General features: G+C 38.6%; 5 protein-coding genes across 7 annotated transcripts; 1 reads left to right on the forward strand and 4 right to left on the reverse strand.

The window, feature by feature from the left end:
• Positions 1-75: 75 nt before the first annotated feature.
• LOC111798775 (protein NRT1/ PTR FAMILY 4.5) lies at positions 76-4,151 on the reverse strand. The gene is made up of 5 exons (XM_087125562.1): positions 3,928-4,151; positions 3,628-3,845; positions 2,314-2,754; positions 1,003-1,127; positions 76-916 (listed from the first exon to the last, which is right to left on the reverse strand). The coding sequence occupies exons 2-5, from the start codon at positions 3,823-3,825 to the stop codon at positions 76-78; spliced, it is 1,605 nt and encodes a 534-aa protein (XP_086981688.1). The 5' UTR covers positions 3,826-3,845; positions 3,928-4,151.
• Positions 4,152-6,401: 2,250 nt separating this feature from the next.
• Positions 6,402-10,334, reverse strand: LOC111798091 (protein OSB1, mitochondrial). The gene is made up of 4 exons (XM_023681054.2): positions 9,871-10,334; positions 9,367-9,505; positions 8,662-8,746; positions 6,402-7,064 (listed from the first exon to the last, which is right to left on the reverse strand). Exons 1-4 carry the CDS (start codon positions 10,170-10,172, stop codon positions 6,781-6,783), a joined length of 810 nt encoding a protein of 269 aa, XP_023536822.2. The 5' UTR covers positions 10,173-10,334; the 3' UTR covers positions 6,402-6,780.
• A 1,682-nt stretch (positions 10,335-12,016) lies between these two features.
• On the forward strand, positions 12,017-18,115 carry LOC111798442 (uncharacterized). Its single transcript, XM_023681588.2, has 11 exons — positions 12,017-12,587; positions 12,713-13,420; positions 13,514-13,601; positions 14,508-14,570; positions 14,659-14,822; positions 14,950-15,025; positions 15,883-15,939; positions 16,007-16,132; positions 16,270-16,479; positions 16,590-16,684; positions 17,208-18,115. The coding sequence occupies exons 1-11, from the start codon at positions 12,235-12,237 to the stop codon at positions 17,305-17,307; spliced, it is 2,040 nt and encodes a 679-aa protein (XP_023537356.2). The 5' UTR covers positions 12,017-12,234; the 3' UTR covers positions 17,308-18,115.
• Positions 18,116-19,211: 1,096 nt separating this feature from the next.
• LOC111798444 (Thioredoxin superfamily protein) lies at positions 19,212-22,528 on the reverse strand. 3 transcript variants are annotated; one of them, XM_087125222.1, is made up of 4 exons: positions 22,255-22,528; positions 21,436-21,919; positions 20,124-20,333; positions 19,212-19,515 (listed from the first exon to the last, which is right to left on the reverse strand). In XM_087125222.1, exons 2-3 carry the CDS (start codon positions 21,877-21,879, stop codon positions 20,148-20,150), a joined length of 630 nt encoding a protein of 209 aa, XP_086981348.1. In that variant the 5' UTR covers positions 21,880-21,919; positions 22,255-22,528; the 3' UTR covers positions 19,212-19,515; positions 20,124-20,147. The 3 variants fall into 3 exon arrangements, with proteins under 3 accessions (XP_086981348.1, XP_023537360.2, XP_023537358.2); XM_023681592.2 differs by lacking the exon at positions 19,212-19,515 and having other exon boundaries at positions 19,789-20,333; positions 21,436-21,940; XM_023681590.2 differs by lacking the exon at positions 19,212-19,515 and having other exon boundaries at positions 19,789-20,333; positions 22,255-22,527.
• A 2,429-nt stretch (positions 22,529-24,957) lies between these two features.
• Positions 24,958-25,851, reverse strand: LOC111798776 (transcription factor MYB1). The gene has a single exon (XM_023682103.2). It carries the CDS (start codon positions 25,825-25,827, stop codon positions 25,150-25,152), a length of 678 nt encoding a protein of 225 aa, XP_023537871.2. The 5' UTR covers positions 25,828-25,851; the 3' UTR covers positions 24,958-25,149.
• Between the last annotated feature and the right edge of the window lie 1,778 nt (positions 25,852-27,629).

The following is a 27,629-nucleotide window of genomic DNA, read 5'->3' on the forward strand; positions in this document are numbered from 1 at the left end:
GATTATAGCAGAATTAGTAGTTTTCGTTATCATTTCGAAGCATTTTTAAGAGAAATATATTGGTTGACATGATTCTTAGGGCTCTTGCACCATGTCTAACCCTTCCTCACCTTGTTTCTGTAGGACCTCCACATTCTTATACCTATACCAAGAAGCACAAACCAAATAAAACCCAAAATTCACCACACTCAACACTGACAGTAACCAGTAGAAGTAGTTCAAATTGTCTCTGTTGAGGTTGTTGCTCTCCAACCACCCTCCGCTCGCCTTGTTCACCACCTCCACCACCACCGTACTCGTGAAGTAACCGAAAGCGATCGAGCACCAAGCAATGGCTGTGCTCAACGACTTCATCCCCGCCGAGCTCTCGGCGTAAAAGAATTCCAGCAGTCCTACCATAGTGAATATATCAGCCATTCCAAATACACAGAACTGAAATGACAACCAAAACACACTCATTGGTAGAGGCTCCTCACTGTCCACCATGTTGTGTTGAATCGCGACGTTCTTGCGTCGAGTTTCCACGAACCCAGCAATGGCCATGGATGCTGCAGTGAGTATCAGTCCGAAACCAATCCTTTGGAGATGGCGAATTCCCGTGGGAATTCCAGTGATTTTACGGGCCAGAGGAACAAAAACACGCTCGTAAAATGGGATGAAGAAGAACATGAAGAGCAAGGGGATAACCGGGACGGAGGGGCCGGGAATTTTGAATCCTAGAAAATTGGAGTCCATAGTTAGGCTTTGTTGAATGGAGAATGTCTGGAGTTGAGCCATGCAGGTAGCCATGAAAATAGTGCTGACTATGATCGGGAGCATTCGAATTAGGATCTTTGTCTCTTCAACCTGTGTCACTGTGCAGAGTCTCCATGGTGTTCTTGTATCATTCCTTATAATTGCTGCTCGTTCTAAGAATCTATAGAATTTCACCATTTTCCTTCGTTATTATGTTGAATTCCAAACCATTAGCTGTTTTTAGACAAAGATTAGAAGATATGACACCTGAATTGATCGGTTTTCTCAAGGATTTCAATTGGGATATCTGCTTCTTTGTCACGAATCTCATGGAGTTCATCAGCATTATCTGGAAGTGGAAGTTTCCTGTTATGGATTGAAGCTACAATGACCTATGCATCGGAAGAAGAAAATTCAACGAACATTCATTACACGATGAATAATGATGATAAAATAAGACTAAGAACGTGTTTGGAATGATTTTATGTAACGACCCAGATCCACCGCTAGCAAATATTGTCTTCCTTGGGCTTCTTTGGGCTTTACCTTTTGAGCTTGCCCTCAAGACTTTAAAACGCGTGTGCTAGAGGAAGATTTCCACACCCTTATAAATGGTGGTTTGTTCTCCTCTCCAACCGATGTGGGACTTCACAATCCACCCCCCTTCGGAGCCCAGCGTTCTTACTGGCACATCGCCTCGCCTCGTGTCTACCCCTCTTCGGGGAACAACGAAAAGGCTGGCATATCGTTCGGTGTCTGGCTCTGATACTATTTGTAACGACCCAGATCCACCGCCAGCAAATATTGTCCTCTTTGGGCTTTCCCTTTCGAGCTTGCCCTCAAGGCTTTAAAACGCGTATGCTAAGGGAAGGTTTCTACACCCTTATAAATGGTGGTTTGTTCTCCTCCCCACCCAATGTGGGACTTCACATTTTAATAATATTTAAGGAGACCCATATGATAAAATTGAAAATTAACTTAGAAAAATATGAACAATTTGATACATTTAGTTTTTAGTTTATGATTCATTGAAACATGATGAAAATAAAAGTTTAGGGTATACGATAATACAAGTTCAGAGTAGGGATAGACATGGGTTGGGTCATAAAAACAACATGACTAAGTTCATAACCCAACCCAACTCTTTAGGTTCGGAGTTGGTTTGTTGGGTTATTTTAAAGAAAAAAATAACTTTGCATCACTAACCTTCGTTACAAATTTTAAAGATTCTTATTATTTTTTAAAATAGGATAGGGTTGGATAGTAACTCTATTTTCGGGTTGGGGTCAACTAATGTCCGACCCAACTCAACTGAATTCAACCCAATCGAAAAAAATGTAACTCAACCCAACCTTTATGGTTTAAATTAAGTAGTTCAAGTTGATCGAGTTATCAGGTCATATGAACACTCATTATATAGAAGCTAAAATGGATTATTTTTTCTTTAAAACTATATATTAATGGTCGAAATAACTTAGCAATTAAAATATTTATAAGTCTAAATATTTTATTTTATTTTCCACGTACTCAAATTAAAAATTAAAAATTAAAAATTAATAAATAAAAAAAAAGAGATACCTGTAGAATTCTAAGTATGGGGCTTCCTTTAGGCACGTTATTGCGAAAGAAGGACTTGCCGGCGCACACGACAAGAATGGCGGCGAGAACGGCGATGGTGCACACCACAAACGCCCAGTCCCAACCCACCTCCGTGTTTATCCACACTATCAATGTCAACCCCACGGTCGACCCTGTGGTCAGGCTGAACAAGAACCAGTTGAAAAAGCTCGACAGTTTCCCCGCCTCCGCCGGATCTCCCTCCTCGAACTGGTCCGCTCCCAGCGCCGGCAGCGCCACTTTTACCCCACTCGCTCCCAGCGCTATCAGGTAAATTCCCACGTACAGAATCGCCTCCTGCCCGCCGTTCGCCGCCTTGCACTCACTCCCCGCTGCCGCCCCTTTGCACGGCTCTGGCCTTAGCTCCCGGAAATGCGCTTGTGCCGTTAGTAGACAATATCCCTTGAAAAATTAAACAAAGAGACACAAAGATTTAGTGCTTCAAATCTCCTGTTTGTACCGGTAGAAACAGATATCAATAATGAAAGTGTATATTACACAAAGTCTCTCAACAAAATTTCTTCTGGAATGTTACTCAACAAATACAAAAATGACACTAAAATTCAAAAACTCAAGCTCTTCAACCATCCTAGATAACTCTTTGTACCGGTATAAACGCATTAATGTTGAATTAAGATGATTCATGTATCAAAATGGGAGATGAACCAAAAGGATTATGAACCAAATAAATGTGACATAATCAACTAGACAAAGAGTCATGAACCAAATAAATGAGAAGTAACCGCAACCAAAAAAATTGTGAGATCACACATCTACCTCGGTTGTGAAGGAAAATGAAACATTTTTATAAGAACGTGGAAACCTCTCCCTACCAGACCCATTTTAAAAACATAACTCTAAAATGAAAAGTCCAAAGAGGATAATATCTGCGTGGGTTTGGGTCATTACTAATGGTATAGAGCCAGACACCGAGCTATGTACTAACGAGGAGGCTAAGCCCGAAGGAGGGTAGACACGAGGCGGTGTGCCAACAAAGACACTAAGTCCCGAAGGGGTGGATTAGGGGGTCTCACATCGATTGAAGAAGGGAACGAGTGACAGTGAGAACACTGGACCATGAAGGGGAGTGAAATGTGAGATCCCACGTCGGTTGGGAAGAAGAACAAAACACCATATATATAAGGATGTCGAAACCTCTCTGTAGCACACGAATTTTAAAAAATTGAGAGAAAACACAAAAGAAAAAGCCCAAAAAAGGACAATACACATCAATATCGACTAACAGTGGGCTCGATACTAGAATGAGGCACTAACCAACAACTCAAAGCAAGCGAAGACGACGCAGGTTTTGAATCGGGAGAGATACGTGTCGGAGACAAAGCCACCGACGAGCGTGAGAAGGAACGTAGTTCCCATGAAGTTGGTCAAAGTGGTAGCCGATTTTGTCAAGCTGAAGTTCATATACCCATTGAAATATGTCATCAAGCTCAAGGCCAACGCCACAAACGCCATATTTTCCAGTCCTTCAGTCACTGTAATCCCCAAATCAATCAATCAAATAAACCAATTACTCAAATCCATACTCTAAAACCAAAGCATATAAGCACACAGTACCATAAATAAAACCAGCAGCTCTGTTTCCTCCTCGTTTGGGTCCCTTTTTGTCCCCATTTTTAGCACCTAATCCGCAGATACCCTGCGTTGAGATAGCCAAAGCATAAGTCAAGAGACAAGAACAAGAACACGAAGAACACGAAGAACACGACGAAGAACAATTACCATTTGTTTGTTTGATCGTATTGGATTGGTTGGTTGGAATCCACAGGGTTTTTATGGAGTTATATGGGTGTTGTTTTTTTTTTTTTGCATTAAATAACATGGAATGGCGCTGTCATGGCTGAAAAAGCTAGCAAGCCATGCCAGCCTTGGTCCTCTGAGAGTGGGGGAGCTCCACTTTTTTTTTTTTTTTTTTTTTTTTTAATGTAAATGTTTTGACTTTTTTCGTTGACTTAATCATCAGAGCCAAGGAAGCTGGAATTGGTCGGTGATTATTTAGTTCATGGAGAGAAAACTGTTTCCGCTCTCTCCCTAACAGAAGCATTTTAAAATCCTGAGAGAAAGTCCAAAGAATACAATATTTGTTAGCGGTTTGTTTGTACTAGACACTGGACGGCGTGCCAGCGAGGACCCTGGTCACGAAGGGGGTGGATTGTGAGATCCCACATCGGTTTGAGAGGTAAACGAAACATTACTTATAAAGATGTAGAAATCTCTCCCTAAGAGACGCGTTTTAAAAGCTTGAAGGGAGCCTAGAAGAAAAGTCTTGAGTGGACAATATCTGCTAGCGGTGAACTTGGGCCATTAGAAATCTAACGTTCTTCTCTACCCAATTTGAGGCAGGTCCCCTCGAGAAATCAGTCCTAAGTTAAATAGACATTTCTGCTGAGTGCAACCCCTAATTTTACACAACTTAACTTCAATGCCCATTTAAGTTAAAATATCGGAATATCATTTTATTTATATTTCGAGCATATCGAACATCAACCAACGTTCGTGTGCGAGCTATAAGAACGATAAATGGAAATATTATGCTATTAAAATCACTTTTAACTAAGAAAGTAAACCACATTGACTTTAGTCAACGTCTATAAGAGAGATTTTTTTTTCCAATAAATTTTATTTCTTATAGGTTACATTAAAATCCCAAGAACCCACATTGCAATTAATTAAAAAAAAAAAAAAAAAAAATCCTCCTTTCCATTAATTATATATATATTTTTCTTTAAATTATTAAATAAATGAGTGTGGCCGTACTCCCTCTCCAATAATTCAGGAGCTTTATTAATTAGTTTGTTGCAAAGAGTTGACTTTATATTTTAAGTATATAAATTAGCCAATAATTTGCAATTACTTTCAATAATCAATCAGAAGCTCATCCCAAGCTGTTGCAATTATGATAATAATAATAATTATTATTAATATTATAAGTTAATGTACTTATATTTAGGAACATGTGACAGAGTTTTAGGCATATTCTAATTAATAATTAAGGATACATGATCCACTCTCCATGCTATTATTTATTTAGCTCGAATAAAGTTGACCATTTGGGAAGAGATGTGGTGGACATAATCGTAACAAACTGGCAAACTCTTCAGCTTTAATAGCTTTAGTAGATCGATAAAAATTTAAGAATAACTCAACTAGTTAACTTCGAGATTTTAATCTTTCAGTTCATATATTGAACTCAAAAGGGAAAATGAGTTACGAAAAAATATTTTAAGTGACACAACAACGTAATTTCACAATCAATATCGAAATGAAGCACTGAATAATTTGTTTCTTCTTTTCTTGGTGTTTGTTGAATAATTTGTTTCTTCTTTTCTTGGTGTTTGTTGATGTAGAAACATGTAACATTCAGGAATAATTCAGGAAGCAGAGTCTCATAGTCCCAAATTCAATTAAGTTTGACGTGAAATCTTACCCAATGCTAGATGCAAAATTGCATAATAGATCGATATGAACATCATGAACATCATGAATTGTCCCGTAATAAAACCTATTGTTGCTGATACTTTCTTCTCGGTTCCTTCTTCCATAACCCGAGTTCAAAGAAGGAAGAGATAAGAGGGCACTATGGAGAATGTGGTCAAAAATCAATAATAGACTCCGGCCACAACGACCGAATTGATTATCTTCATGAAATTGAGACTTTCACCCTAAAATTTGATTATCATTTTTGCAATTTCTAACATTTCAAGAACACTGGTGGTAAAATGCATTTGAATCATTCAATCACACCTTGATCAAGTTCAACTACAGAATAACCCAATTTAGAACAAAGCTCCGAATCTTACTTCTAGATCTTTGATCTTAAGAGGTAATCTAGTTCTAGCCGTATCTCATCTAAAGCTCCGAATCTTACTTCTAGATCTTTGATCTTAAGAGGTAATCTAGTTCTAGCCGTATCTCTTAGATGATCTAAATTTTGTACAAAGAAGTGTTAATTTCTTTGATTCAAAAGTTGTTGCTTCTACAAAAGTATAGTTGGACGGGACGGAAGATTAGAATTGACTTACATTTTAAGATAAAAGAGAACTTAGCACATCCCAATTTCTAATATAGACAGTTATAGCACAAAAAGTTTCCATGCGAAGTAGCTGAAAGTAGAGGGAAGATGAAAAGCCAATAAATACCTCTTACATGTAACTTCAATCTACAGATGATCCATTTGCTTCGTTTGAGCCTTAATCGCTTTGTCGACCTTACTCGCCTTAATCGCTTTGTCGACCTTACTCTACGAACATTACATATATACAAACTAATGTTTCGACTTTCCTCCTTCAATGTTCCTATTTGGACTGTGACAATCTATCTAGGAAACAGATTTTGGGCTCATTTAAATATTGTTCAAGCAGAAGAAGCAATGAGGAAAGCACACGATACCTCGGCTGCAAGAAGGCTTCTTCAGCTACATAACCACTTGGACATGCTAGAATCAGAACCAAAATGATCATCTTCATCTTTTTTTACCATCTTGGTGTCGAGTAATTCGAGCTGTTTTCTGATCCATGGAGGGTCCGTTGCCCGCAGCCACAGGACCTCGCCAGTACTCTTGTGTTTAAAGTCCGGATGATTCGGATTTGGCTTTTGGTTTCTGTTATCCCACCATTCATGTGGACTGCTGAAGAATACTTGCCACAAATGCAGGCGTTCCCTGCATTTATCCTTACAAGCATACCCTGTAGTACCTAAAAAGAAAAAAGGTGACATAAAGAGTTGGATTTACATTCAAACGAAGATTAATAAAGCATTAAACAATTGTTTCAGAAGAATATTGATAATTACTTCAGAGCCATAGCTGATTGGCTTATCTTGCACAAATCACATACCCCAATCTCACAGGAAAATTATCTATCCCTCTAGACAACCCTTTTACTGAATCTTTTTATCTATTATTTTTATTGTATCTCTCTTAATGTAAATATTTATTTTCTTGTTCAACTATTCCCTTCATTATGAGAAAATTTGGAGACATCTGAAATGATATTTAAATGCAGTAGAAAGGGTCTTGCAGTGCGGAAATCTAGAGTAAAATGCTTCACACTTACGTATAAGGCGTTCTCTATAGAGTTTTAAGCTTAAGGTGATGCAAACATAAAGCTTGATTAAGTGAAATACATAATATATGCTTGTAAAAATAGATTTTATAAGCAAAGTTGATTGCCAACTATGAGATTTTTCTTGGGCATAAATTTTCCATTTTAAAAATAATAGATAAATTTTCATTAATTGACAAAGTGTAAGGAGAAAAACAAGATAACGATGGAAAAAAAAGATCAATGATAAGTGTATTTAAGTGCTTAGAGCCTATGTGAGCCCGAGCGAGCATGGAGAGCCTAGGTGCAACCCTAAGAACAGATAGTGGAAGGACAATATGCTAGGAGGATCTTTTGGACAAAAAGAATAGATCAAAGATTTTCATAAGTGATTTCGATAGTTCCACCTTAAGTAGCATAATCACAAGGAGAAATAAGAAGGGAGTTCTCTGCATTCTATCTATCAAGAACCAAATGTATATAGAACACTCTTTTCCCTAAACTTGTTGCCCAAATGAGCTTAATTAACTGCAGAACTGTAACAGCTCAAGCCCACCGCTAGCAAATATTATCCTCTTTGAGCTTCCCTTCTGGACTTCCCCCTCAAGGTTTTAAAACACGTCTATTAGGGAGAAGTTTTCACACCCTTATAAGGAATGTTTCGTTATCCTCTCCAACCGATATAGGACTTTACAGGAACACAATTTGGAACACTTGGAGTTGAGCTTGAAAGTGTACGACTTGCAAGAAAGGAAGAACAAAAAGAAAAGGCCTCACTTCTCCTAGAGTTCCAAACCATTTGTTCTCTCAAAGCCTAACCTAGTACGGGCAAAAGTTTTGAGGAAAAAATGATTCCACTCCTCAAGTTCTTTGTCAAAGAGACTTTTCCCCAAACCTACAATCCACCATTGAGACTCCGTCCTTCAATGTTAGAAATTGCATAAATTCTTAGGAAAGAAACACACAGTAAACTGCCATCCACACAAATACGTGCATAGGCAAACAAGAAAAATATTCCTCATTTTATCTTTCAGATGCCATAGGAGGAATGCACCCTCGACATCACGTCAGTTAAATTGACAAGACCCGGTTCATGCAACAAACTGAACTTCATTTCAATCCACAAAACTGAAATGAGTTTCAGCAGAAACCAATTCATTTTTCAACAGTTAAACAGAAGTATCTTATTTATTTCTATATGTAACAAAAAGATTCCATCAACTGAAAATGCAAAAGGTTCAAAACATACCCTCTTCATGTATCATGCCCACAGAATCTTGACTTTTTGAGCCTCGAGCATTTTGTCGAATGTGATTCAACTCTGACACAGTTAACTGCAGGGAAAACAAGGAGAAAAAAAATAGATATAAAATTAGTAATCTTCAGGTATGACCATGTTGAATATGCATTCGAAATTAAAAGAAGTGTCATAGAAAAACCTTAATAACAGGGAACTGATACATTATATTCCTTTTGGAACCAAAAAAGACTTCAGAGAGAATGGATATACAAAAGTGAGGGGAAGGATCTCCTGGACTCCACAGAAAGTTAGCTTGTTGAAGGAATTTATAAGTTGTGGTAGCCCGGGAGCACGAAAAAATGAAATGGATAGCGTGTTCTCGTAATAAAGAACAGAGATGGAGGACAGCATCTCAATTGAAAGAATGAAAACGATGTGGTGCTTCAATCCAAACTGATCTTGCAAATACAAACACATCTTTCAAATTCCAGATTGAAGTAACAAAATTTACAGCAAATTTGCTGCCACTTTCCTAAATAACTTAATATCCTGCATGATTTAGAAATTCTTGAATGGTCGGAAGATCCTCATAGGTTTAAAAGGAAAACAGAAACCCTAACTGGCTAGGATCACAACATAACAGAGTACTGAAAATTTTGACAATGAAAACGTTAAAAAGAACAATATCTTCATGTGAAAAATTGAACATCCAACCTCATAAGATAAAAAAGACTTCCCGCACTTATCAGCCTTCTTATAAGACTCCAAAGTACCAGCAACATAAATGAAGTCATTCGGTTTAAGACGTTCAATGTATGATTCAGCCATTTCTTCCCACAGTTTCAGCAAAATCCTGCACACATGCATGTATAAAACCATGAACCAATACAGGGGAATTAGGCACATACTGAAGAACAATTTTTTACAACATTATTCAAACCTCTGAAACCAGAATGATAGCCGAAACTGGATTCATAGGTAACAACATGAAACAGCACGAACGAGGTCTAATAGGTTATGAGCAGAAAAGAATGTATAAACAGAGAAAATACAAAAGAAAGGTCTGCTATATTCACTGTGCTTGAATGTCGATTTAAACAAAACAAGAACAAGAACAAATAACACAAAAATAAGAAAACAAGAACGTGATGTTCATACAGCAGTTACGAACGGGACTGAATCCAATTTTTTTATAAAACAAAACATGCAAGAATTTACCTAGAACTGCTGTTAGAATCAGGGGAGACTTTAGCTCGAAGGAATGTCCAAGCATAAACTGTGTCGCCATTCCTGGTATGCACTTTAAGCGGCTGTTCCACCGTACCAACGAACTTAGCCGAGTTCCACTTAAATTTTAGACGATTTCTGTGCACCAAACCTCCGTCACTGGCATCAGTGGCGACGCAGTTCGTCGATTTAGTGCTTACTGACGAAAACGAAGAGAAGAACGCTACCAGCGGCAAAGGCGATACAGTTACTTGCCTAAGAGGAAGTAGAAGGCGAAAGGCCCTCATAGCCATCGGATGATTGTGCGGAGGACGTCGACGGCGACCTTGACGGCGATCAGTCCAGTTTTCTCGTCTGAGTTTCCCGGTACTTTCGAAGGAGAACTTGGCGCATTTTTCCGACGAGCACGTTTGCTTTTCCAGTGGACCTTTTAATTATCTCGCGAAAATTAGGGTTTAGAAACTGACGATTTTTCAAATTAAATTATTTAATAAATTTCTAATAATGTCTTAAAAAATGCAATAATTTAATAAAATATTTGAATAAATAAATAAATATGGATTAAAAAATATGTGAAAAATGAATATAAAATTATTATTCCAACAAAAAAAAAAATTATCAAATTAGATTCTAATATAATTTTAAGTGTAATTATAATTAATGTCATATCGGAATTTATTAATATTTTAAATAAATTTATAATTAATTTAAAGATATTTTAATGGTTAATATTGTGAATTTATATTGTAATTAAATTTATTCGTCTTATATTTCAATAAACTATAAAATTCCACGTGTACACCACATTTTTAGCACGTGTCTATTACAATTTGTTTAATAAGTTTTATTCCTAATGTTATACTTTAAAATTTATGTGAATATAACTTTTAAGCAATTTTATTATTGTAAAAATGATACAAAATGGCCTGAAAATAGACGTGGGATCTCACAGTCCATCTTTTTACTGATACAGCGCCCAATGTCTGACTCTGATATCATTTATAACAATTCAAGTTCGTCGCTAACAGATATTGTTCGTTTTAGCTCATTACGTATCACCGTCAACCTCATGTTTACGATAGGGAGAAGTTCCTACACTCTAGGAATGTTTGGTTCCTCTGTCATTTTGATGTAGGATCTCACAATTAATGAATTATTACCATAAGATTTTATGACTATTTCGACCTAGAAAACCCACAAAATGTCGGTTTTTTATTAATTTTTTTCTTTTTTTTGCTGAAAGTCTCGTCGGGTAAATTTTTCTTGACGAGTATACTTTGTGTTGGAAAAATTACGATTTTTTCAATGTATAGCGTGTCCGTTATCTCCATATACCATTTAAAAAAAAATCAAAAAAATTAATAATTAATTAGATATTAAATTAAAATTTAATTATTTATTGAATAAAAAAATTGAAAATTTAAGAAAATATTAAACAATATTTAAAATAGTAAGGATCAAAAAGTCCAAAGACGAAAAATTCAACTAATTTAACGATAAATAAATTCAAACTTTTAAAGGAAAATACAATTTAAAATATGGAAAAGGTCAAATAAAATATATTTATAGAAATTATAAGAAAAAGGAAAAAAAAAACAAAAGTCAAAGTCTTTGACTCAATAACTGCGACTCGGCCTTTAATGAAAGAACCCACAGCTGACGTGGCACGTAGTGTGAACACGCGCAAAAGACCGCAACGACTTTAACTCTCGTCGCATGTTTGGCGCGTATACACCACTCGCTAATTTTTTAGGTAAAGTGTAGAGCACGCGCCATAGTTGACAAAAGAATATAAAATCTTTGCGATTTTCCCCCAACGACTTTTTTATCCCGTCCGTACGCAATTTGGACTTGGTAACATTGACTAATTTTAATTTCGTCCATTAATTTAATAATTTCCAGAATTTTAAATTATTTTTGAAGTCAACGTGTCGTCTTCTGGGAGATGAGAAGATCCGATTGATGTTGGTCGTCTCTCCACCGTCCGATTTCCTTTTTTTTGTTTAGGAAAATAAAATTTCCATTATTGATTATTCAAAACCCATTAACTGGAATTGACATTTAAATAAATAAATAAATAAATAAATAAAAATTGGGGTTTCCTAAGATAGGTCGAAGGAACATATCCAAACCACCAGAAAATATGGTTAAAGTCGGTTTAAAGAAAAAGCGAAGGAAAATTTTTTAAAAACTTTTTTTTTTTTTCCGGGAAAAATAAAAAGGAAAAAAGACGGTGGGAATTTGCGTTTTGCACATGTGGCCTTAACCGGCGGGCGGCGGCGGCGGCGGCGGCGGCAGCAGCAGCAGCAGCAGCAGCGGTGGCTCCGGCCAAGAAACTTCAACCAGCATAACTAGATGCCTTTCTTTCACAAAAGCGCTTCGAATTCTCGGCTTCAACAGAAAGCACCAGATTCTGTTTTCTCCGTTGGTCCACCGGAGCCGCTCGCTCAGCGTCGGCTTACCAGGCAGAGGAAGCTCCGGCATCTTACGGATCGAGATATTCGCTTTGAACAACCTCGATCGTTTCCTGATTCTACCGATTTATTGTCAAAATCTAAAACGCATCTTGGAGGTTCCGAACGTTGGTCCTCCATTGCTTTGCCGCAGCCTTTACCTCTGCCAGAGTTCTTTCCGATTCGGAATCCAGAGTCAGGTTCTTGGAGTTCTGGACAAGGTCGCGGTGGATCGCCTTTCGAAACTCCGGTCGGGTGAGTTTTCTCTTGTTTCGACTTGAATTTTGCCCTAAATCTGATGAAATTTTCGTTTAATTTCCTCCGATTTCTATCATATTTTGACCTAATTTCTTTCTTAATTCTGTTCTTGAAACTGTTAGGAAGAGCGCCGATCACGCAACAGCGAAGAGTAGAAGTTCCGGTAACAATCAAAGGCGAATCGCTACAGATTTAGCCTTGGAAGTTGCTAACGGACATACAGGAGGAACTCAACCTGTAAATTTAGGGAAATCGAATTTGATTAAGGATTTTGTTTTTAGTTGTTTGGATCAGCATCCAAACAACAAAGCCAGGGGTTCCCCAACTCATCCGAGTGTTGAAAGGGGTAACTACAAAGTGAAACAGAAGATTTCGACGTCGAAGAGTGCACCGACGAGCATCTTTCCGAGTCCTGCCGTTAGCCCGCGAAGATCATGTACAGGAGATCCTTTTGTTTCTGGTTTGAATCGCCATGAACATCAGGAATCTCCTTCCAATAATTCTCCCAAAGTACCATCCCTTAAAACTCCAAATAGTTCTCAACCTTCTCCTCTCCAAAGCCCGGCAGCTCAAAGTTCTGCAAGCAATCCCAGATCTTCTAATGATACGCCATTTCCTCTGCATCATAAGTTACAAAAGAATCATAGTATAGGTCATGTCAATGCCCATCCATTGCCTCTTCCTCCTCCATTAGTAGCCTCGTCACAATCGTCTCCGCAATCTCTTCCGTCGAAAGAGAAACCATACATTTCATCTGTGAAAGGTCAATGGCAAAAGGGAAAGCTTATTGGACGTGGTACGTTTGGAAGCGTTTATCTCGCAACGAACAGGTATGAATGTAAACTAAGCTTTTCGCCATTGTTATATTACTTGTATGAAAGCGTTTATGAAGTCATCCTCATAGTTACTTGCATACATTTTAGCGAGACTGGAGCTTTATGTGCAATGAAAGAAGTTGACCTCATTCCTGATGATCCTAAATGTGCTGAAAGTATAAAGCAACTAGAGCAGGTATTAAGTCATCTACTTTCTTGAATTCTCGTTCAGCCTATATGTATCTGTTGGTAGTTTAGTTAATCCTGAAGATCTGCTGCCCCTTAGAGAAAGAATTCTTGGCAAAAGAGGTGCTATGAGCAACCTTCTTCCTTCTTCCTTGTCTATACTATTGTAATAGCCCAAGCCCACCGCTAGCTGATATTTTCCCTTCCGGGCTTCCCCTCAAGGTTTTCAAACGTGCCCGCTGTGGAGAGGGTCTAGCCCTACTCCGACCAATGCCTCGCACCGTCCGATGATGGGCTCTGATACTATTTGTAATGCCCAAGAGGATAATATTTGCTAGCGGTGGACTTGAGCTGTTACAAATGGTATTAGAGCCAAATAACGGGCGGTGTGCTAGAGAGGACACTGGGCCCCCTAGGGGGTGGATTGTGAGATCCCACATCGATCGAGGAGGGGAACGAAGCATTTCTTATAAGGGTGTGGAAACTTCTCCCTAGTGAATATCATTTAAAGCCTTGAGGGGAAGCCCTTGAAGGGAAAACCCCAAAAGGACAATATCTGCTAGTCGGCTTGGGCTGTTACAACTATCACATAGAAACAAGCATACAACGCTTAATGGCGGGTATGAGGTTTCCGAGTTTGAATTTACTGTGCCCCTATAAACATGAGGAAGCCGCCCATGGCTGTACACATTACTCTAAAGCTGGATAAATCTTACCTTCATTTGTTGCTCTCTTTGAGTTAGAAAGACCAAATCTATGAGTCCCTACTATTCTTCCTTTGATCATATCATTTATACCATCTCGAGCTTGCTTTTTACGGGCTTCGATGCAATAAACATTAGTAGATCGAATAATGAATGAAACGATCGTATGATGTTTAATTTCCAGCCATCTAACTCCCTTCTTGTTGTCTCAGGAAATTAAAGTTCTTAGTCAACTTAAACATCCAAATATTGTACAGTATTATGGAAGTGAAATAGTAAGTGTTCTATCTTATCTTTACGTATCAGGAATTACTTCTACCAGCATTACCAACTCTAAAATTTGGGTTCATTTTTGGAATGTAGATTGGGGATCATTTCTACATATATTTGGAGTATGTTTTTCCTGGGTCAATAAATAAATTTGTCCGTGAACGTTGTGGAACCATTACTGAATCTATCGTTCGCAATTTCACCCGACATATTCTCTCTGGACTCGCTTACTTGCATAGCACAAAAACGATCCACAGGTGCGAGACGAATCCCTCTCTGTAAACAGATAATCTCTGTGATGAGTTTTTTTATACCCATTGTTGAAGACAAGATGAACTGGCAAAAGAAAGTCATTGGATACGACATTTGTTGTGCTTTCTGTAGGGATATCAAAGGTGCAAACTTGCTAGTTGATTCATCAGGCGTCGTCAAACTTGCAGATTTCGGGATGGCGAAACATGTGAGTTTTCAAGCGCTAGTGAATATCGTTTTCGTTGCTTTCAATGTTTTTCCCTCTATAATCACAGCGTATCCTCGTTTTTACCGTACTTCGGGCATGTTTGGGAATAATTCTGAAATGGTCAAGACTTGATTACTTTGAAAGGGAGCCAGACAAAGTAATTGTTTGTAACAACCCAGGCCCACCGTTAGCAGATATTGTCCTCTTTTGGCTTTCCTTTTCGGGCTTCCCCTCAAGGCTTTAAAACGCGTCTGCTAGGGGAAGGTTTCCACACCCTTATGAATGATGGTTTGTTCTCCTCCCCAACCAATGTGGGACATCACAATCCATCCCCCCTTCGGGGCCCAGCGTCTTCGCTGGCACTCTTTCCTTCCTCCAATCGATGTGGGACCGCCCCCAAAACCGCCCCCTTTGAGGCCCAGCGTTCTTACTGGCACTCCGCCTTGTGTCTACCCCCCTTCGGGGAACAGCGAGAAGGCTGACACATCGTCCAGTGTCTGGTTCTGATACCATTTGTAACAACTCAGGCTCACCGCTAGCAGATATTTTCCTCTTTGGCCTTTCCCTTTCGGGCTTCCCCTTAAGACTTTAAAACGCGTCTGCTAGGGGAAGGTTTCCACACTCTTCTAAATGGTGGTTTGTTCTCCTCCCCAACCAACGTGGAACATCACATTTTTTGCCATTCCAAAATCACTCCTGAAACACGTTCTTCCTTTTCTTATATATAATTTTTTCAACTGCTAATTGCTTATAAACTTTGGTCATTGTCTCCTCTGAAGAATTTTAAACATCTTGGAAGAGATTGAGATGTTCCAGAGGCTTAAACTCTACTGATTTTTTTTATTTTTCCTACTCAGCTGACAGGGCAGTACGATCTTTCGTTGAAGGGTAGTCCGTACTGGATGGCTCCGGAGGTATGCGTCACAGTCGACTTTATTTTTGAAACGGCGCGTTCTCGTTTAACTCTGAATTCATTTTCAGGTCATAAAGGCTGTTATGTTGAAAGATGCCAACCCTGATCATGCTTTGGCAGTTGACATTTGGAGTCTGGGTTGCACCATAATTGAAATGCTGAATGGAAAACCTCCATGGAGTGAGTTTGAAGGGGTGAGTTTCTTAGTTAGTTTTTGTTCTTTCTATTGGCTTTCTTCTATTTTCTTTAGACAAAATGGAGTCAGCACCTAGATTCGGTCGTTACCGAAACATCATTGAACTAACGATAAATTACGTTTTCGAGTTTCCAGCATCAAGTTATGTTCAAGGTGTTGAATAAAGCCCCACCTATTCCAGAAAAGCTATCTCCAGAAGGGAAAGATTTCCTCCAGTGTTGCTTCCAAAGGAATCCAGCTGACAGATCAACAGCAACGATGCTCCTTGACCATCCTTTCGTAAGATCCTCAATCGACTCAACCGTTTCAGTCCCGACATCAGCATTTTCGACGATGAACCTCGTGGTTAGTTTTACTTTTAGAACTTTATTTTTTAGTTTTATGCCTAGAAACCTCGTTAATTTTTGCAGTATGCCTAGAAACCTCGTTAATTTTCGCATTCTACGCTCTCTCAGGTATTGAATCCTCAAGATCCCACTCCTCCCAAAGGAGATCAGGTGCAAAAATCTCCTGGAACGTTGGCTGCAAATGGTTATCTGCCATGCCGTAGGTAGCTATACTAACTCTTGCTCATACACTTATGTGAGATCCCACATCGGTTGGAGAGAGGAACGAAACATTCCTTATAAGGGTGTGGAAACCTCCCCCTAGCATACGCATTTTAAAACCTTGAGAGGAAGCCTGGAAGAGAAAGGCCAAAGAGGAAAATGTCTGCTAGTGGTGGCTTGGGCTATTACAAATAGTATCAGAGTTGTCCAGTGGTGTGCCAGCGAGGACGCGGGGCCCAAGGGGAGTGGATTGTGAGATCCCACATCAGTTGGAAAGGGAAACAAAACATTCTTTATGAAAGTATGGAAACCTCTCCCTAGTAGACGCATTTTAAAACTTTGAGAGGAAACCCAAAAGGGAAAATTCAAAAGGGACAATATCTGTTAGCGGTGTGTTTGGGCTGAAACACATACTTGTACATATTCTCCTGTTTTTTTTTTCTTCTTGTTGTCCATCCATTGTACTTGATGTTGATTCTTGCAAGCTTTCCTTGCAACTAACCTCCGTTCTTAATCGACTCGCAGCCCTTCATCGAACATGCCGAGCAATATTCCTGCCAGTGCCGTTAATAACCATCACTTTTCTATCTCAAGGACTCATAAAAGGGAAGTACCACACCTCTGAACTACAGTTGTGGATATATTTACAGGCAAATCCTAGACCCGAGGAGGCTGGCGACATGAGCTGGGATAGAGTTCATCGTTCCCACGCCTCGTCTTAACAACAAAACTCAATCCTTTTTTTGAAACAAACTCTCATAGGTCTTAGAAACCACCAAACTTGAGGCCTTCCATCATTGTTTGAGCGATTCCCCTGACTTACTTTTTGTACTTATAGCAATGGTATCACACTTGAAAGATGGTACTAGGAAAAGAGGAGGACATACACACATTCTTTTTGTACACATTCTATAAGCAGGATTAGATTTGGATCTGTATATAGTTAGGTTGCATTTGCGCTGGCTCGATCGCTCGATCGCTTCAATGAAACTCACAGCGCTGGCTCGTTCATTACATCTCAGTAGACTTCAATTTCTCCCTTCAGAGAAGATTAAACACCATTTCAAGCTCAGCCCATGAGAAAAAACCTCAAGAACATGGAAGATCAAATCTTATGAGCTTGAAGAGAAAGATTAGAAATATGTTCAATCATATGCCAGAGGCTTCACGTGAGACCGTACTGAGCCATTTCAGCCAATGCTACCATGAAACAGATACCCATAAAATTATGCTCTGCTGCACTTGTTGTTGTCTTTGTTTATCTTTCCTCTGCTTAAATTACAGTGACTTTTTTTTTTTTGAAGTTTTGTAAAGTCTGTAGATTATAAGCTCTGTAAATTGCTCATTTGGGTCATTTGACATATTTGTTTGTTTATTACTCTTCAAACACACAAAAAAGGCACAATCTGGGAAAGAGATTGGACTTTTTAACACTCCCAAAGATTCCATCTTTTCTCCCCTTTTTCCTTTCTTTTCTTCTCTCTCTGGGTTCTTATAATTTCCATCAATTTACAGTAAAGTAAGTAAACCACGCATCTTTTTCGCCATTGGAGAGTGACTCTGTTTTCTTCACCTCTCTAATGTCACTCCCAATTGATCAACAATCTCCGCCGGCGCCCGGAATGCAGCAACCTTACGGCGGCTCTGTTGGTCCTGTCATTGGAGTGCTGGTCGTCATCATTGTGTTCGCGGCGGTCGCTGTCGTTGTGGGGCGGCTGTGCTCGGGGAGCAGTATAATGGGTTACGGCCATTTCGACTTGGAGAGATGGGCGGAGGTCAAATGCTCGTCTTGTATTGATGGAAGGATTAGCTCGCCGTCGCCGAGGGTTAATGTCTCCACCGCCGCTGGTTCTCTTCCGGCGGCGACAATGTCGGTCCAAACCCAGCAAGATGAACCAGCTTCTCAAAATCCACCTCCCAACGCTTGATTATGAAGATAACCCAAAATTTCTGTGTTTTTTTCTCTTTTTTTTTTTTTTTTTTTTTAAATGATTTTTCTTCATCTGATTCTTTTCCTCTTTCCGTGTCAGAATTGGAATGATTGTTTGTTCAAACTCTCTAAATTCTATCGCCATTTCATTTTGCTTTGCTCGATCCAGCTGGCATTTTTAATTTTTAATTTTAATATGATTTTATAGAAAATTATCTCATCAATTTTTTTTCTTTTTTCTTTTTTAGGTTAAAGTGTTGGGAGTGAGTCGAGATTGAGTAATTTAGTAAATGATCCTGAGTTTATAAATAAAGAAATACATCTCCATTGGTAATACGTGAAGATATTTCTAACGTGTTACACTAAAAATAAAAAAAATAAAAACTAAAAAGAGGATTTTCAATATAGACCATTTTCTATACAAGTCAATTTACTTTTTTAACCTCTTTCCATTTTATTTAAATTAAAGTAATAATCTCGAAAATTACTTTTAAGGTATTTGACTTTTTTCATTTAGGGTTTACTTGAGAATGGAAAAGTTACCGTTATCATTCGTTGTGTTTTATTTTAGTTCCTTGAGCTCGATAGATTTTCTAATATTCAAATAAATAAAAAGTACTCGAAAAAAGTGTGATCAAGTTAATGTGCCTAATCGGCTCTCGAATTAGTGTTATTACATATATTATTAACTATAAGTTTAAATGAGAGTTTAGTTAAAAATGGAAGCATTCCTTTAGAGGGGCAGATAAGGACAGGCAATGTTGGCAGCGAGCACATTGAATGCGATAATCACAAGTAACTGTTAGCTGTTATTCAGTCAACATGAATTAATGCTGCTGGAGATTCAAACATTCACCATCTTCCTTTGGTCCTTTCAGCCATCTCTCTCACCATTCAATTTCCCTATCATTGAATGAGAGATTTTGTGGGTAGAATGAGTCACCTTTTCATGGCTAGACCGAATCAACTTGTGACGACCCATATCTAAGATTTGAAATTCAAATTTGACACCTAATAGTTCCAACATTCTCCTGCAACATGATCATGTTACCTACTGTTTGCTTCTTAAGAGTGGTGAAGACTATTCCGACTATTTCCACAGACAAACAGGAGTCGTTCTAACATATTTTATCTTCACTCGCATGCATCCTAAAAAAATTCTTAAGAGGCCACCCGACATCTAATTGCTTTTGTGATTGAGCCAATGTAAAGGAAAATGCACTTTGTTCATATACCCAACATATAATTGCTCTTGTGATTGAGCCAATGTAAAGAAAGATGCACTTTGTTCACCCGCATGACTTTCAATTCTTTTAAGCATTTCTTGGTCGCTCTATTCTAATGATCTCTCATTCAGATGTGGTTTCGATTCATTCCTGTACCCTCCTTTACTCAAATGTCATATGTCTACCAGTTCCTCCCTTAGTTCGTCCCAAACCAAATCTTATTAAGGAGAGGTACTGATATGAATCAATTTCAAACAAAAGCTTAAATTAAAATCCATTTCATACCCGTTTGTTCCAAATGTCTGTGTTTCAACATGGTGGCTGCTGCTTATTATCTGATCCAGGGAGTGTTGTCGGGCGCTTCAGTTTGAGAAGATGAGAAAGTCCTGCAATTACATGAAGCCGACTGCTTGGAATACCCGTCTTTGCTAGCGCCTTGCCTTGTTTGTCCAAAATCACGAAGCAAGGAACATAACAAATATCATAATGAAGAAGCTGCATAAACATGTAAGCAAGAACATTACCAACAATGCTAACACAAACCACCCATTCAATCAAACACACCACATATTTCAGTTCATATGATCCCTTTACAAGATAAATATCCACAGAACTATGGAAGTGAGATCAACACGAACGATTCTGGGTAAGCTTTGAACACACAGGGCGATTTGGTAGAAACACGAAAAGGATTTGAAGAGTGATCTTCGGGCAATCATCAAGTTATTAATGAAAATGTAGCAAGGGGACTAACAAATTTGTAACACAAACTTACCGCTAGCCGATATTGTCATCTTTGGGCCTTTGAATTTTTCCTTTTGAGCTTTCCCTCAAGGTTTTAAAACGTGTCTACTAAGGAGAGGCTTCCACACCCTTATAAGGAATGTTTCGTTCCTCTCTCCAACCGATGTGGGATCTCACAATCCACCCCCTTCGGGGCCCAACGTCCTTGATGGCAAACCGCCCGATGTTTGCCTCTGATACCATTTGTAACAGCCCAAACCCACCGCTAGCAGATATTGTCCTCTTTGGGCTTTCCCTTTCGAGCTTCCTCTCAAGGTTTTAAAACACGTCTGCTAGGGAAAGGTTTCCACGCCGTTATAAAGAATGTTTTGTTCCCCTCTCTAATCGATGTGGGATCTCACAATCCACCCCTCTTGGGGTCCCAACGTCCTCGATGGCACACCACCCGATGTCTGGCTTTGATACCATTTGTAACAATCCAAACTCATTGCTAGCATATATTGTCCTCTTTAGGCTTTTCCTTTCGAGCTTTCCTCTCAAAGTTTAAAAATGCATTTGCTAGGGAGAAGTTTCCACACCCTTATAAAGAATGTTTCGTTACCCTCTCCAATCGATGTGGGATCTCACAATCCACCCCTCTTGGGGTCCCAACATCCTCACTAGCACACCGCCCAATGTCTGACTCTTATACCATTTATAAGAGCCCAAACTCACCGCTTGCAAATATTGTCCTCTTTAAACTTTCCCTTTCGAACTTCCCCTCAAGGTTTTAAAACGGGTCTGCTAGGGAGATGAATTCTTTACCATAAATTAAGCTACTAAATTATGATGTTGTAAGAGGAAAGTTGAGCACCTCAGGCAGCCATTTATCATTCTCTGCATCAGCCATCACAATGTTAAGCCATTGTGAATTCCTTGCCTCCATCTGCGTAACAAAACCAAGCAAGGAACTGCACAGCGGACATTTGGGCGAGTAGAACTCGATGACAGTGGCTTCTTTCCCACTGGCTAAAGCAGCTGCAAATGCCCTATTTTCTGCCTCTCCTTGCTCTTCAGGACTTAGCTTTTTTCTAGACTTAGATATCTTATTTCCATCAAACGACAATGGCTTAAAAGCATTGACCCATGGAGGTGATGACTTTGAAACTTCGTTTAAGAAATTGGAAGCAAAGACACCCACATTTTGCAGTGATTTGAACAGCCAAGGACCCTCAAATGAACAGTCAGAAGGATTTTTAGGGTTCATGTCCCATGGCCATTTGAAGCAAAAGAGAGGCTGTTTGGGTGTCGAACGCATTATATTCTTCAAATTTCCTCTCAAAATCAACACCAATCCCCTGCAATTGAAACTTCCATTGCTGAAGACATTCAAAGAATTCCAGTTTCTAATAAGAACAAAAAAAGTTAACCTAGATTTTCAATTTAACTGAAACTCAAACTTGAACTGCGAATCTCTGGAACTCGCGATACTTGCGCCATTCTAATGGATTTAATTTCGCATTTCAACAAGGAATCACCACAGAAATTCGCCGTCGATTTTGTTTTCGAATATCTTGAATCTTAACTCAAGAGATTCAGTGGATTCGAAATTCTCGAACGTTTTCCTTTCATTCCATTCACGAAAAGACAGTAAAACGAAAGGATTACAGAGAGAAATGAAGGATTCTATTACCTTGTTGTGCTTCTTCCAGAAGCGCGGTGCTCGAAACTTGTGAGTTGCAGATAGCTTGGCCTGAAAGAGAAGGGCGCTACTGCGCAGCAATTTGGCTTGGCTGAATATTATGCCGATGCGCTAAGGAAGAAGACGACGACATTGAGAAGGCTGTGAAAGAAAAGCAGGGCGAGCGGAGGCGGGGGATTTCGAGCTCGATGGCTTCTCCTTTGCCTTCATTTGTGTCCGTCGTTGAGAAAGGATTGAGTTCGGAATCCGGCGGCGACAGTTTCGCTGTTGGGCCAATATTGGGCCTTTTGTGAGTGTTTAAATCTTATGTGGGCCTTTACGGGTCAACCCGGTCGCTTCTATGACGATGCAAACCGGGCTAAGGATTCAGACTAAACCGAAAGGCGTTTTCTGGTCCCCTTAAGTCGGGCGGTACTGGTGTGTGGGGGTGTAACACGACGAAACAAGGGATACGCTAACGTCTTTACTTGAGATCTGAAAATTCAAATGAAAGACGAAATAGAAAAAAGAAGTAAATTCCTTTCGAGTTTTGCATTCGCCCTTCTGTTAAGGACGATCCCACGTCTTTTCAGAGGTCACGTTGTAGCTTCCGACTTCTCCCACGAACCCTGAAGCCCATTTATTAAAAAACAACCCAATTTTCATACAAGTATCTGATCGATACGATATAGGATTAGGTTGTAAATAAACTTATTTGGCTAAGATGGTCATCGCCCACGAACCCTGAAGCCCACTTATCAAAAAACAACCTGACTTTCGTAGAAGTATCCAATCAATACAATAAACTTATACGGCTAAGATAGTCGTTCCAGAGGTCGGCTCGGCTGCAGTTTCCAACTTCACCAGCGAATCCTAAAGCCCATTTATTAGAAACACAACTCAATCTTCACATAAATATCCGATCGATATAGTTTAGACTTAGGTTATATCCCCAAGGTATCGCAACGTTTTGAGGACATCGATCGACCTAGTTGCACCTTGCTCTTTAACATGGCACTGCAGTTCTCGATAAGAGCTATAGTCTCGTACTCTCCTCGACCTCTCTCCTTTGATCCTCGACTTTGTGAGATTTTATATTTTAATCCAATATTGGAAGCGTTTAAAAGAGCTAAGGGGGGGATTAATGAGATCTTTTGAGCTAATTAATTAAAAGATTTTACAATCAATTCAGATCAGATATTGTCATTAAATGTTTATTGAAAGCTTATGATACTCAAATATTTAACTGCACCCCTAATTTAGTAATATCTAAAACCACACAAAGCCTAACATTGGGGCCACCAAGCATGTGCCCCCAATGCCTTTATTCCTTCTTAATTATTATTTTCTCAAAAATATACATTTCTTTTTTTCTTATATTTTTTTTAATTTAATAATCAAGTATTAAACTTCGGCACATACGAGCCGTCTTATTACTCCAGGGCTAAGTTAAAATATTTTGAAAATTGAAAAATTTGGTTCGATTTGCAGGTTATAACTTTTTTGGTCGAAAAATTCGAAATAAGGTTCACAAGTAGTCCAACACTCACCTGTTAGGAATCAAGACTCTCCACAATGGTATAATATTTGGTCGAAAAACTCGAAATAAGGTTCACAAGCAGTCCAACACTGGAATCAAGACTCTTCACAATGGTATGATATTTGTCAACTTTAAGCATAAGTTCTCGTGGCTTTGCTTTGGGCTCCCCCAAAAGGACTCGTAACAATGGATAGTGTATTCTTTGATTATAAATTCATGATCATTTCCTAAATTAGTGGACGTGGGAGTTTTAATAGATGTTAGTTATAAATAAGGGTGTTCCTCCGTTGGATTGAGACATTTTTAGACCCAGCGAAATTGTCGAGTTTTTAATTTTTTTAATTAAAATAAACTGTATTAAATAATGAACCCAACCTAATCCAACTCTAAATTTTCTAAATTTTCGGATGGTTTGGGTTGTTCTCAGTCATTTAATCAAATTTTAGTTTTTAATAGAAGTAGAAGGTTAGTTATTATTCATTTTTAAATATTTTATTAAAATTTATCTCTCAATTTCAATATATATTTTAAAAATTTATTCTAATAGTTTAAAAAATTAAAAATTCTAGAAAATAAATAATGAAATTAAATAAAAATATGAACCAAACCCAATTCATATTTGAACCCAACCCAACACAAATAAGTGCATAATCCAACATAAACAGTATGTATTAAACACTCCTGTTATTTAAGTTTAATGAAGTTTTAGCTGTTAATTTTATCTGTACGGTGAATAAGCAAATTTTTTTAACAAAAATCCAACTAAAAACACAGAGGATTTAGTCGATTATGAAATATCGAGTCATTCGTGTCACAAACCCAACCAGTCTAAAAATTAAAATTTTTAAAATTAAAATCTCGAACCCAACTCGTGCAAACAGCACAATAGCTTGTCTAATAAATATTTAAATCCGAGTATTTATTTAATAATTATTCCCATAAATTAAATTAAAAAAATCTGCAATCCAAACAGAAGGAATCTCTCTACTCCCCCATTTGCCATTTAATAAATATATTTATGGAAATAATAAAGATAGGAAAGTTCGTAACACATTCATTCTATGATTCCATATTGTTTTAAAAAATAATTTCAATATTATAAAATACACAGATTTGACAGTTGACGACCTTATCTAATTCCATTCAAACCTGCTTTTTTTAAAAAAATAATAATATTATGCCAAAAATAAAAGCAGTTGAAATTAATTATAATATGCCAATACATGCCAGGCTGTAATGCCACGTTGGAATTTTTAATTTGTTTTTTTTTTAATGAATCATTATATTAACAGGAAATTAATTGATACAGCTTTTTCTATGGCAAAAAATAAAAATAAAAAAAGACAGAGAGGACTTTGGCATATTCGTTAATGAAACGCTTGATTTTCCAAAAACGTCGTCGTCATGTACTCTCTCACCTCCCTTGCTACCACATCCCTCATTGCATCCCAAAACCCCGCCGGAAAACTCTCAATCCGCCGCTCCTCCGCCACGACACCGGCGCTGATTCCCGGCGGTGCAAGAGTCAACGCAGTCAATGGGTCATCCTGTAACGGTACGGAGAGATTCAAATCAGAATGAGTCACGGCATTGGCATGATTGTCAGGGGTAATTCCGTCTATTACTAAATGATGTTGTTGGTGTCTTGCTCTTCGCTTAAGCGTGGAGTTCCAGTGATTCTTAACGGCATTATCGGTTCGGCCTGGAAGTAACCGAGCAATGGTAGCCCACCGGTTCCCGAACCGGGAATGAGCCGCTAAAATCGTCTCATCCTCGGTGGCGGAAAATGGGCGGTGCTCGACGGTTGGACTCAACTGGTTGCACCAACGGAGGCGGCAGGACTTCCCGGAGCGGCCTTTAATGTAACGGCTAATCAAGGACCAGTTTCGGGGTCCATAGCGGTCGACGAGTTGGATGAGAATCCGATCCTCCTCCGCGCTCCAGGGGCCTTTGATCTTCTCCGGGCGGCGGGAGGGGTTGCCGGAGAAGGAGGAGTCGGAGGAGGTGGAGGAGGAGGAGGAGGAGGAGGAGGAGGAGGTTGTCATGGTTTGGAGAGAGAAAAGAGGAGTGAGAGAGGGCGGAGGGGGTTGTTTGGGGGATTTATATGGGAGGAGAGAGAAGGTGCATGAATCTGGTTGTGATGCATAATCCAATGGCTTTGAGGTAAAGACTAAAGAGGGAGCTTCCAGGAAACTGGATTCTGTAAAGTAGGTGGGGAGTACGTACTAGATCTATGTACCCTCTTTTTATTTATTTATTTTTTTTTAATTTTTTAATATATATATATATATATATATATATATATATATATATATATATATATATATATATATTTAGTGGGATTTCTTGGGATATTACATGATATTTTATTCCGTGGGGTTTGTAAATTAAATTGATTAATTAATTTGAATGGATAATTATGTGATTGTAAATTAAGGGTTGGGATCGAGGGAGAATTGTAACCGTTCAAACTCACGGTTAAAAAATTCAAAGAATGACAATATTTGTTAATGGTGGGTTTGGGCTGTTACAAATGGTAGTAGAGCTGGACTATGTGTGGTGTGTCAGGGGGTGGATTGTGAGATCTCATATTAGTTGGAGAGGAGGGAAACATTTCTTATTAGAGTGTGAAAAACTCTCCTTAGTAGACGCGTTTTTTAAAACTTTTAGGGGGAAACCTAGAACGGAAAGTCCGAATAAGGTAATATTTGTTAGCGGTGGACTTGGGTTGTTACGAATGGTATCAGAGCTAGACACCGTGTCGTGTGCCTGCGAGGACATAGGGCCCCAAGGGAGTGGATTGTGAGATCCCACATCGGTTGGAGAGGAAAACGAAACATTCTTTATAAGAGTGTGGAAAACTCTCTTTAGTAGACGTGTTTTAAAATTTTTAGGAGGAAACCTTGAATGGAAAGCCTTTAGAAGATAATATTTGTTAGAGGTGGACTTGGGCTGTCATGAATGTTATCAGAGGCCAGACATCGTGTTGTGGGCCAGCGAGGAGGAAAGCCTGGAGAAGATAATATTTGTTAGCGGTGGACTTGGGCTGTCATGAATGGTATCAGAGCAAGACACCATGTCGTGGGCCAGTGAGGACGTTGTGCCCTAAGGAGGTGGACTGTGAAATTCCACATCGGTTGGAGAGGAAAACAAAACATTCCTTATAAGAATGTAAAAAAACTCTCTCTAGTAAACGCGTTTTATCTCGATAGGAAGTCTGAAAGAGAAAGCACAAGAAGAGAATATCGTTTGAACTGTTACTGATATAGTCAGAGTGCTTACAAATTAGACACAAGTAAAGTCACGTACCTTTATAAGAGGATTGCTCTTTTCTTGACATGAGTGTCACATCTTTGTGATGGAACCTATAGATTTGTACGATGAGATGGGTATCCACTTTTGTGATCCTCAATCCTCATCTTTTGGTCGACTATTTGACAACTGAAATGTTCTATTGATTTGTCTTAAGGGTCTAGTTCAGCTCGAGCCTATGTACTTTTTTGACTTTGTGGGTCTAGATTTCGTAGTCATTCTTAAGTCACCGATAACTTAAAATAAAAGGCATCCAAAGTAACCCTAATTTAAACTACATTTTACATTGAATTTTTTTGAATTCCTTAACTACAAATATAAATCATTAAATTATTCTTGTAAATAAAATATAAAATAAATTTACATAATGGACTTCAAGATGCATAATTACAAAATAAACAAGAATTAAAATAAATAAATAAAAATAAATAATTTAATACTTAGAAGGTAGGGATAGTTGAATAGGGGCAATATCGGAAATTGGAAGAAATAATTAAATCTGGTAAGATAAGGAAGATAATAATAAAATCATTCC

Source organism: Cucurbita pepo, chromosome 7 (assembly GCF_057944985.1).
Source record: "Cucurbita pepo subsp. pepo isolate OVF chromosome 7, ASM5794498v1, whole genome shotgun sequence".
NCBI lineage: Eukaryota > Viridiplantae > Streptophyta > Magnoliopsida > Cucurbitales > Cucurbitaceae > Cucurbita > Cucurbita pepo.